The following is an 11881-nucleotide window of genomic DNA, read 5'->3' as shown; positions in this document are numbered from 1 at the left end:
TGGGGGTGGGGTTCGGGGAGGGGAGAATTCGGGGACCGGAATTGGGCTGACCGGAGGCTGGGGGCGCTGCCCGCGCGGAGCCGACCTTGCCTGTTGGGTCGACACCGAACCGCGATGCGCCCTGAGCCGGGCGGGGCTGCCTTCCCTTTGGAACGTGATACCGGTGCTTCGTGGATGGGCCACGCTTCTGGGTCGGCAACTTCTGGAGGAGCGTCCGAGGGCAGTGACCGGCCCCGAGGTCGCCCGCCGGGGTTGTGGGGCGCTGGGCTCGGCAGGAGGGTTGCTGGTTCGCCTGGTTTCCCAGGGGCGCTGGGCGAATGGGATCTTTCCGTGTAGCCGCCTTCACTCTTCTCCCCATCGGGGCTTGGCGTATTGGCCCCTTTGCATCATTGGGATCGAATGTATCATTTTGCTTGAAGTCACAGTTCATGAGTGAATGCCTATTAAGATGGCAGGCAAAGTCTTAGTTACCTTTCAACCACGATTCGCGTCTCATCTCGGCTGTGAACAGAAACTGTTCCGTTTCTGCTCTAAAACGAGTAGGAATGTGTTGAGTGAGTGTATTGAATGGACTGACCACACCGGTCAGGCTGTGGTGAGGACATTTCCAGCATTTTATGCCGTTCACATAAAATTCCAGAGAGGGAGGTTCTAGCTAAAGCCTTTTGCTGCACTTGTGGTCTGTGCTGAGAAACATGAGCCAAAGCCCCCTGTGCCGCTGGTCTCTACGACCCTTCCAGGTAAGAAATAAGTTCGATAAATCTGCCTTTTGTATGAACCTGCTCCGACAGAGGCGTCTTTATGTGTTGTCCACTTAATAGATTATTACTGAATATTTACAACGATCGTTTTAGAAATGTATTCTCCTTCCTCGCCCACAACCAATCTCTCTTAAAGTTTACATTATAAACACCATTAAGTGTTTGATATGTAACTCTAAACTTTTTTACAGCCCCAATTACATTTTATTGCATTGGCCCTGTGTTTTCTAGGCAGCAGTGGACTCCTTCAAGCTGGCTAAAAGTGCTGGTGATGCTTTTTCTGAGGGTCATGCTGTGCTGTGGTTTTTAAGGGAATAGGAAAATCTATAAAATGCTGGGCTGTTGCTTCCCCTCCTGTCCCCCCTTCTCGGAGGAAGTTGTTTCCTGGTTTTAAAGAATGCAAGATTGCACTTCAGCAAAACAGTAGATCTAAATTGTATCACACAGTACTGTTTCTGCTTCCAAGTCCACTGAAAAGGCTTTTGTTTTTGCTAGCTTGTTTTGTGTATCACTTGTTAAATAATGCTGAATGATATCCACTGATCTTGTTGGCTCTCTCCCTCTCTCTCTCTTGCTTTTTTAATTTGCTCTGCCTCCCAAATTGTGTTGGCCATGAGAATTCTCCTTTAGGAGTGCCATAAAGGTTGGAAAGAGCTGTGTAGTCACCAGTATCTGTGAAAGGTTGTACTAGTAAACATATTGCTGAATCAGTGCAGCTCAAAACTTGGCACACTTAGGCATGGGAGCAGGGAATTCTGGACTCTCCCACTGCAGGTTGGGTATTGTGTAAGCTTACCTTATGCTCTGCTGAGCAATGGAGATTCCTTTTCTCGTGTGATGCGTGTCAGATGTTCCCCAGTGCTGAGCACAGGAATAAGGTAGGCTGCATGCCATTATCCTCAGTTGCTATAAGCACAGATGTTTTGCATCACAGATTCAAGGTCCACAAACGGTGTGTAATTTTAGTGAAGGTATTCATTACATATCTCAGATTATATTTTTGTACCTTTGTTGGGTTTTTTCCCATTGATTTTGAGAGAGTGGAAAGGAAGGAGGGAGAGAGAGAGCGATAGAGAGAAAACACTGATATGAGAGAAATACGTCAATTGGTTGCCTCACATGCACCCCAGCCCTGGGCAGAAAGGAACCTGCAACCCAGATACGTGTGCCCTTGACCAGAAATCGAACCCAGTGCATGGACTGGCGCTCTAACCACTGAGCACACCAGCCAGGGCCCTTTGTTGGACTTTTCACATAAAAATACTCATGCCTGCCCAAAGAAAACTTACTGTGAGACCATCTGGGCCCCGTCCTCTGGACTCCCACAGGAGTTTGTTCACAGCATGTTATAACTCAGCTGGTTGGGCATGGATGGCATATTTCAATCTTTCTGTTTCCTGAAGGTCTAGAACCGCTGAGTGATCATTAAATACTAGATGAATCACATTTGCTCATTGTTCCACAAATGAGAACTAATGGCCTACTTAACGTTAGGTATGCTATGAGATCTTGGAGGAAAAAAAAGTTAAGACAGATATGGCCCCTGCACTCCAAGGGCTTACAGCCCTGGTGGGGAAAGACCAAAACACCATCACCACCACCAGTGACAACAACCAAAAAAAGTTTAGAGTGTGATAAGTGCTGTGAACGGTTATAGCAGAGGAGGGGGCTGTGCTGATTAGAAGTGGAGAGGTTGCAATAGCTATAGATAGGCCTGTGATCAGTGTTATCCAGGGGGTGGGAATGTTTTACTTTAAAACGTTCACTTTTATTATTATGATTTATGAAAACATATCCTCAGTTAACAAGTAGACTGTTCTACAGAATGACAGGTTTCTTTATAAGCTCCTTGATGGCTTTCCATAACATCAGGATGAAAACTCCTTGCTGTGGACCATAATCCCCTGCACTGTCTGGCTTTTCAAACGTCATTGTATTCCCTTTTTTATTTTGGGGGGTGGGGGGTTTAATTGAGATATTATTAACATATAACATTTGATGAATGACGTATATTAAAATACGACACAATTATATGACATTATATTAACATGATGCTGGTTTCCGGTGTGCAACATGCTGATTTTATATATGTATATGTTGCAGAGTGATCACCACAGTAACTCTTCCATCTGGTTTACGACTGCCCAGGCATACTGGTCTCAAAGGTGCCTGGATGAGATAAGGCTTTTCTTGCCTCAGGGCCGGTTCCCTCTTTGTGGATGGTTTCTGCTGCTCTTGGATTTGGGGTCCATGCTGCCTCTTCCCAGACTTCAGCCGCCTTATTCACACTGCGCACCCTCACCTGTTTTCTGGCTCCACACTTTGTTTTTTGTCATAGCACCGATCACAATGTGTCATCTTAGTGGCTTGTTTACCTGTCTTTAGTTATTTTCCCATTGGATGTGGGACCTGGGACTGTGTCTGTCTTGTTTACTGCACTGAGAGATTGGCCGGATGCATTTGGAACTTGGGGTCCATTTTCTCATAAAAACTTAGGACTGGTAGCTAGGTTTCTCTAGCCAGCAATAATTTTAATTTCTTTCTTAGTCATATTTTTCTTTTTTAGTTCCTTGTAGTGTGGCAAGAAAATGATATTTTCTCTCATCCTTTGGCCATAGACCTGGCTTAGATAAAAATCCTACGTGGCTGAAATAATTGTTGGTGGTATTCGTTCCTCTTTTCCATATCTCCACCCCACGTCCTTATCTCCTTTCTCTCCCTATAGTCTGATCTTCCTACTGTAGTCACCTACCCTGTCCTGCCCTCTTGAAATATGCATGCTTTTCATTTGCTAAAATTCAGAAGCTCCTATTTTTTCCTGAGATGATTTTCCTGTCAATAGCCTCTGCATTTCAGGTGTGATGGAGGGAGGTGGGACTGTGGCAGTGAGCGCAGCCTCTGTGGTTGTGTGTTGGTGTTGAAAGCATAGCATGTCAGGGGCTACATGTATCTGAATGTGTGTTTGCAATCTTGTTGCTAACAGCTTCACAGAGACAATCTTGCCAAATTGAAATGTTCAAAAACTTTTTGCCTTTTTCCACCCCCCTGGGTGAATTAGACAGTGGCTAGAACTAGAAACGTTTGTCAAAATGTAGATTTTTCCAAGAGAGCAATAGAGGGTTAAAAAAAAAAAATCTAGGTCAGCAAGGGAAAACACCCAGAAGGAAAAGTATCAGTTTATCATACAGTCCTGCCAAACGCTCAAACTTAAAACCATTAGGATCGGTTGCGTGTAGCTGTTAGTGCCAAAAGTGGGCCAGCACCCTCAATGTTACCTTTTAAAAAGGGGGGAGGGTGAGGGAGGGAATACTATAATAATAAAATACAAGTTAAGTTGGCTAAACTTTCTGTTTCAGCTTTAAGTGGAATCCCATGAGAGCATACCAGATATAAAAACGCATACTAAGTTTGACTATAGAAAAGCTGGCTTACTATATAAAGCTAAGTATTTCGGTGGTTATCAGTCTGTCACTTGATCTAAAACGATCTTGTCACCAGTTGTTTGACATTATATAAGTATTGCTTACAGTTGTAACCAATTGGTTTGTGACACAGGTCGACTTAAGAAATGTCCAAACCTGTTGAGAACTTTTATGAATTGAAACTGACAATTGCCAGGAAGCGAAATCTCAACAGATTGAGAAAATGCTCCAGAGAATGGTAGTTTTGCTGCTTATTTTATACATGAGAATCAAAGGGGGGGGGAGGGGGGGATACATGAAATTCATCGGTAGTAGATTTGGGAGGTGGGAGAAAGCAAAGCTGGGGAGTCTCTGAGAGTGGATGAAGAGTAAACCGTAGCGACACGTACAGTATTTTACTTTGGTGAGTATAGGAGAGTTAACAATTACTATTTATTGTACATAGAGATGGTTTGGGGGAATAAGATAACAGTGAGGGGTTCTGTGGTCTGTGCTCTGTTGCAGTGGGAGTGCCCTGAGGGGTCTGGAAAAGGAGACCTTCCAAGGATATGTTATTTTAGATGCAAAAAGACAGTAGACAAGCTCACTTAAAGTTAAGGTTGACTTCTGTCAAGGAAGCTACAGGCCTAGGCTGTGACTACCCACACATGACCTGCGGTTAGTTATGCTCAGACCATCCTGTGTGGTTGCTTTTGGTGTCTGAGTCTGCAGGGCCCACCATGCAGGCCTCCCCTGAGCTTGTCGGGTTTAACATGTGGCCCCTTTTCCGCGCAGACAGTTATCAAGCTCCATGACTGATGGTGATTTTGGATGTCACTTTAGAGCAGCCGTGGGCAAACTACGGCCCGCAGGCCGGATCCGGCCCCGTTTGAAATGAATAAAACAACAACAACAAAAAGGACCGTACCCTTTTATGTAATGATGTTTACTTTGAATTTATATTAGTTCACACAAACACTCCATCCATGCTTTTGTCCCGGCCCTCCGGTCCAGTTTAAGAACCATTGTGGCCCTCGAGTCAAAAAATTTGCCCACCCCTGCTTTAGATCTTTTGTGACATTGAAATTTTGGAATTTGTTACTTATGGTAGTAGAGGCAAGAAGTCCTGGACATGTTTTGATACTAGATCCATTGTTGAGATGTCCTAGACCCTGGATCACATTCTGTATCCCGTGGTGCGTCATTTCTGAGAATGTCACAGAGCGTTCTGGGTATCTCTCTACCAGAAGATCAGTGTGCACCCTTTGGTACAATGCCACTACTTAAGATTATTCCTTTTGTTTTGTTTTGTTTTTTTCAAGTCTCTTACGGCTTCTTTTTCTCCCTAAATGTGAGTTTCCCACAAGGTTCTTTGTTTCATTTTCTCTCCATACCTAATCCCTTCGAGAACTTTCCTACTTTTTAGCCTTAAACTAGACTTTAGCTTCTAAAGTGATAATGATATTTTCATCTCATACCCAAACTCCCAGTCATTTGATTTTGTCTGAAACACCTGTACCTAAAAGGTGCACATCTGTATTTCCTACCCTCAGCCCCAGGTCCTCTCTCACCCCCCACCCGCCACCAAAAGCCACATAACCAGCTGATTCTTCTTCCCAACCCCTGTTCACAGTAGGACCAGGCGTCTCTACTGACTACTTCTTTCCTCTGCGCCTTCTAGTCCCCAAGTACTTTCTCTTGACTCTTCCTTTTAAATAGAAGTTACTTAAAGATTTGACTGTCTTTCATGTTTCCATTTTTACCAACCTACTCTAGGCACTCACCACTTCAAACCTTTGAAGTCTCCATACTAATTGTTGTTTGTGTATTTATTTTTTAAATTCTCAACCAAGGACATGCTTTTATTGATTTTAAAGAAAGAGGAAGGGAGAGGGAGGGAGGGAGGGAGGGAGAGAGAGAGAGAGAGAGAGAGAGAGAGAGAGAGAGAGAGAGAGAGAGAGAGAGAAACATCAATGTGAGAGTGAAACATTGATCGGTTGCCTCCCGAGCATGTCCTGACCAGGGATTGAACCCACAGCCTAGGTATGTGCCCTAATCAGGAATCCAACCTGTGACCTTTCATTGTATGGGCAAAACTCCAATCAACAGAGCCATACTAATTTTTAAATGTTCTCACTATCTCTATTCTGATTAATATATATCTATCCTATTAATCTTGAAAATACACGTCATTATTTTCTTACACTGCTTAATAACAATAATTATGTTATCTCTAATGTGTTTTGAGTCACGTACTTCAGGGATTAAACTCAAAGTCCTTTGTGAACAGTCATCACCAATTCAGGTGGCCTTTTTCCTTATCACCTCAGTTCATCGGTCACACTGCTGATACCATCTGCCCTCTGAAAGTCACCTTTTCATTGCTGTTGACCCCCACCTGGCATACTGTCTGTAGGGAATCCTTTTCTACTGGCGAGAAGTTTTATCTTTTATTTTAGCTTAAACAGGAAGCCTGTGTTTGTCTGGACCTCACAAGGAAATGAGCCCCTCTTTGCCTTAGTTTCACTTTCTGTAAAAATAGGTATAATTAACAGTCCTTACCTTCTGGGCTTGTTGTGAGGATTAAATGAGTTAATATGGGAAACATGAAAACATGCTTAAAGTTTTTCGTACATAGTAAGTGCTCAATAAATGTTAACTGGCAGCATTAAATAAAAAAATCTAGTTTCAGACCTACGATGTAAATACTCATTTGCTAGCTCTTGGGGTGCCTTTGGACCTCCGTTTTCGTGTATTGGAAATGATTCGATCACTTATAGGATTTGTTCCATTGTAGTACTGAAGGCAGTGAGGTGAAAAAGACCATGAGCTTTGAAGTCACACTGTAAGGGAACAGGAAGCACCATTAATAAGAACTAAGACGAAAAGCAAACCCCTGGTTTTCTGGTCCCGGTTTTCTGTTACCAGTTTGACTTCTTATTTTTTTAATTTACTGACATTGCTGTAAATAATGGCTGACAAAACTTTTGTCCCCTCGCCCCCCCAGGTAAAGACCAGCCACCAAAAGCTGTGAAGCAAGATAAATTATTCTCTCCAAATAAAAGAAAGCCAGAGTCCATGAGCGGCCAGCGGTCGTCCAGGAAACGATGTGGGGACGCGCGCGCGGAGTCCCCCGTGGGCTTCGGGCACACGAGCGCCCCAGGGTGTGTGTTAAACAAGTTGTTTCAGCTGCCCACGCCGCCGCTGTCCAGGCACCAGCTCAAGCGGCTGGAAGAGCACAGATACCAGAGTGCCGGCCGGTCCCTGCTGGAGCCCCTGATGCAGGGGTACTGGGAGTGGCTCGTGGGAAGGGTCCCCTCCTGGATCGCCCCGAACCTCATCACCATCGTCGGGCTGTCCATAAACATCTGCACGACGGTCTTATTAGTCTTTTACTGCCCTACAGCCACAGAGCAGGTAAGGAATGTCTTCATGACAATGACGCACATTTGTTACACACCAGCAACACCGTCATTGGGGTTTCTAGGTCAGTCTAGCTAAAGATCAGATACTCTGACAACTCCTCGCCAACTCTTTTCAAATATCCTGCTACATCAGATAATTTTAATAAGACTTGCTACTGCAGCCTACCTCATACACTATGGGTACGAGAAACCGTAAGTAGAGGGTGGACTCTGATTCTGGTAGGTAAATTAATGTTAGTGGGGACTAATACGTCAAACGCCCCTTTTAGAATCAGTAAATCTCAATTCTTTACAAAAGAGTTTTCTTTCTTTTTTGGGGGGTGGGAAGGGGGGATGGCTGAATACAGTCTTAGCAGAGTTAAAAATAATCAGAGAGAGCAGTCTGCGGTAGCGAAATGCACCCTGCACATCAGTCAGTCATATCCAGACTGTTGCCCTCTTCCTTCCAGGGCGATGGTTGAATATCGCTCTTCTCTCCCGTAAACACATGTGGCTGGTAGACCTCCGATATCTCGGTGATTCTAAAAGACGAGAGAAGTGTAAGAAAAAGTCAATGTCATGATTCCCCTGCTCTGTGTCCCGCCGTGGCTGCCGTTCAGAATGGAAGCATGGGATTGCTGGGGGACGCCCTTCCGGGGCCACCTAGACGCAGCGTCTGCTGCTGCTTCCTCTGTTTCCCTCTGAGCTCATTACTTAAAACCAAAACTGAAACCAGGACCCTTCATCAGAATGGGTACATTGTGTACTTCTTTGGTTTTAAAATGTCCTTGTCAGAAAGTGAGCTGCGGTAGTTAGGCAGAGGAAAGAACCAAACGTGTGTTGTGCCCGTATTAATCAGAATGGTTGGTCACACGGAACCCAAGAAAATAGAAAGTGGTTCTCAACTAAAGGTGTTAAAAGTGACCCTGAACCATGCGTCATAATGGGCACACATTTCTTGTATGTTTTAAGCTTGAAATAACAATTTTCTAAGTAGTCGTGTCATATGATTTGTTCTTACAGGTGAAATTTGTCATCATCTATCCTTTTCTGTTTTCATCAATTCATAGTTGAATTTTTTTTCCCAGAGCTCATTTCCCCCTCATCCTTGAATAAATAGTTTCATTCCTCTTTGACTACACAAATCCAGTCCATACAGATTGAATGGACATATTCTGGTTTTTCCTCATTTTCTTATCTATCGTACTTTACATCAGTCTGGAAACTTATAAAACAAAAGCCAGTCTAACTTTACATATGATGGGGGGCGGTTCCCAGGGCAGGCACTAAAGGCTTACGTAGAACAGGACAGGGTGGAGAGGGTTACTCAGGTGTGACCCACTCGGTAGGGGCAGGGCAACGTCCAATTCCAGGAACCAGCTGACAGTAGGAGGGGATTTCCCGGAAGCCACCTCTGTTCTGGCCCGGGGACATCTGAACCTGGCCAGCAGGCCCTGCAATGGTCAGGCCGGGACCTGTCATGAACTAGTCTCCTCCTCCACAAGTATGTCCTTGGATTCTTTCTTTTTTTAAAAAAAAAAAAAAATTTTTATTGATTTCAGAGAGGAAGGGAGAGGGAGAGAGAGATAGAAACATCCATGATGAGAGAGAATCATGGATCGGCTGCCTCCTGCAAGCCCCACACTGGGGATGGAGCCCAAAACCTGGGCATGTACCCTGACCTGGAATCGCACCATGACCTCCTGGTTCATAGGTTGACACTCAGCCACTGAGCCACACCAGACAGGCTGTCCTTGGATTCCTTATTACCTGTGCTTTGAGCTGTTTTACAAGTAGCTTACTTGAGGTCCTGACAGCTACTTCCAGAGGAATTTGGTCCAGATTGCCCACATCTTTAGAGATACAGAAAAACAACAGGGAGGTGGGTCAGTTCCAATAAAGCCTTCCAGTTGTACTGAGTTTGTATGTTTTTTGTTTTTGTTTTATATTTCAGAGAGGAAGGTTAGAGGGAGAGAGATTGAAACATCAATGATGAGAGAAAATCATTGATCAGCTGCTTCTTGCACGCCCCTACTGGAGATGGAACCCACAACCCGGGCATGTGCCCTTGACCGGAATTGAACCTGGGACTCTTCAGTTGCAGGCTGACACTCTATCCACTGAGCCAAATGAGCTAGGGCTAGGATGGACTTGTTTAAGCCAGTGTTTCCCACATGAGTTTAGCATGAAAGGTGTGTTTTTTTCCATGTAATACCTGTAAACATCTTGAAAGATACAATTTGGGAAAGACGGTACTACATTATTCATTCATTGACTCTTAGAATCTAAAGGTTAGAAAGAATCTTGTAGAAATTCCTGAGTCTCATGGATCATGGGATTTCTGTCATGTCCCTGGGAAGTGTAATCCAGTTTCTGCTTGAGCACCGGTACTAATTAAGGAATTTAATTCTTTTACAGTTCAGATGGTTTCAGAATGTTTTTCATTATGTAGTACCTGGATCTTCTCTCCCAGAGCTTCCAACCAGTAGTGCTTCTCTGGAAAATGAAGATAAAGCATATTAGCCAACCACAGTAATGAGTGTGTCTTAACAGTCTTGCTTTTCTTGTGTTCTTGCGCAGGCACCTCTGTGGGCATATATTGCCTGTGCGTGTGGCCTTTTCATCTACCAGTCTTTGGATGCCATAGACGGGAAACAGGCGAGAAGAACCAATAGCAGTACTCCTTTGGGAGAACTTTTTGATCATGGTTGTGATTCACTATCAACAGGTACTATTGATTTTTTTTTTTTTTAAACATATTTTTTTTTATTGATTTTTTACAGAGAGGAAGGGAGAGAGATAGAGAGTTAGAAACATCGATGAGAGAGAAACATCGATCAGCTGCCTCCTGCACATCTCCTACTGGGGATGTGCCCGCAACCCAGGTACATACCCTTGACCGGAATCGAACCTGGGACCCTTCAGTCCGCAGGCCGACGCTCTATCCACTGAGCCAAACCGGTTTCGGCTACTATTGATTTTTTTAAATATTAATGATTAATAGTGACAAAGGGGATGTGACGAACAATGTTAGAATAACTAGGAGGTTTATGGTGGGATAATGGTTATCAGAATGGTGATTTTATATAAGTTTTAGTATTTCCAAAAAGCTGTAAAACTGGTTAATGTTTATTCATTATTAGCTGTATTGGGAAATTTAGAATTTATATTAATTTCCACTAAAGTTCTTTTTAACCGGAAGTATTATTGTTTTGGCACCAGTTATTTTTAAAAATCTTAGGGCATTGTTGTCATCATCAAAGAAATCTCATAAATTATAGATGTGAGTACAATAGTGGGAGACTAGGAAATTCCTAGTCTTTAGATGGATATTTTGTAGACATTTAAAATTATATCGTAGATTTGGGGTACAACCATGAGAAAAGGACTAGAAAAACACACTAATGTGCTAGCGATAGATGAGTTACTGTAGTTAGATTATAGGTGATATGTCTCTATTTGTACTGTGTGTAAAGCAATATCTCAGTACCTTTTTAGAGGGCAAAACGAGAGATTTAGGAACTAAATGACAGTTTCTAGCTAGTCTTCACCACCACCCACACACTTACTTTTAATTAGTTCTTTAGTTGGTTTCTTGTCATTTGGCATAGCAATGAAAATATTTTAAAAGAAAAACAAAACCCTCAATAGTTTTCCCTCGTGGACTCAGATTTGCAGACGTGGGTGCACGTTAAAGTTGCTGTTTCTGTGCATCCTGACAGCAGGATGACAGGTATCCTGGTTTATTTTAAGTGATAGTCATTTTTGCTCTGTAGTTTGAGTTCGAAACTTTTATAGGGAAGTCCGTAACGATATCTGCTAAGTAAGAAAAGACGGCTATCCATCTGAAACAAGTAGGTCCCTTTGTGAATTATTTTTTTCTTTTATTTTTTAAAAAAATATTTTTATTGATTTTAGAGAGAAAGGGAAAGGGAGAGAGAGAGAGAAACATCAATGACGAGAGAGAATCATTAATCGGCTTGCCTCCTGCACACCCTACACTGGGGATTGAGCCTGCAACCCAGGCATGTGCCCTGACCGCACTGACGAGGAATCGAACTGTGACCTCCTGGTTCATAGGTCGACGCTTAACAACTGAGTCACACCGACCAGGCTAGTTTTTCTTTCTTTTTGACTCTGCCTTGTCATTTTTTTTTACTGCTCATTAGTACACTATCACTAAGTTGGGAGAATACTCCAAAAAAAAAAAAAAATGCTAAAGTATTTTAGTTGCTTTCAAAAACTTAGGTTTCGCTAAGTGTGTAGAGCAGGGGTCACCAACCGGTGGTCCGTGGACCTCTGGTGGTCCGTGGGG

At 43.4% G+C, this 11881-nt stretch overlaps 1 protein-coding gene across 6 annotated transcripts in view; it reads left to right on the top strand.

Moving 5' to 3' along the window:
- The window catches only part of CEPT1 (choline/ethanolamine phosphotransferase 1), a 33302-nt gene that overhangs the window by 413 nt on the left and 21008 nt on the right, over positions 1-11881 (top strand). For 3 of the 6 annotated variants that reach the window (XM_036343058.1, XM_036343055.1, XM_036343057.1), the window contains exons 2-3: positions 7170-7579; positions 10147-10294. In XM_036343058.1, the coding sequence (XP_036198951.1) occupies positions 7241-7579; positions 10147-10294 (487 nt within the window). In that variant the 5' untranslated portion in view covers positions 7170-7240. Of the gene's footprint in view, positions 1-49; positions 741-7169; positions 7580-10146; positions 10295-11881 lie in introns of those variants that run through there. The other 3 variants (XM_036343056.1, XM_036343061.1, XM_036343059.1) reach the window with 3 other exon arrangements.

Source organism: Myotis myotis, unplaced genomic scaffold (assembly GCF_014108235.1).
Source record: "Myotis myotis isolate mMyoMyo1 unplaced genomic scaffold, mMyoMyo1.p scaffold_m19_p_18, whole genome shotgun sequence".
Classification (NCBI taxonomy): domain Eukaryota; kingdom Metazoa; phylum Chordata; class Mammalia; order Chiroptera; family Vespertilionidae; genus Myotis; species Myotis myotis.
This window is presented reverse-complemented; position numbering and strand designations above follow the sequence as displayed.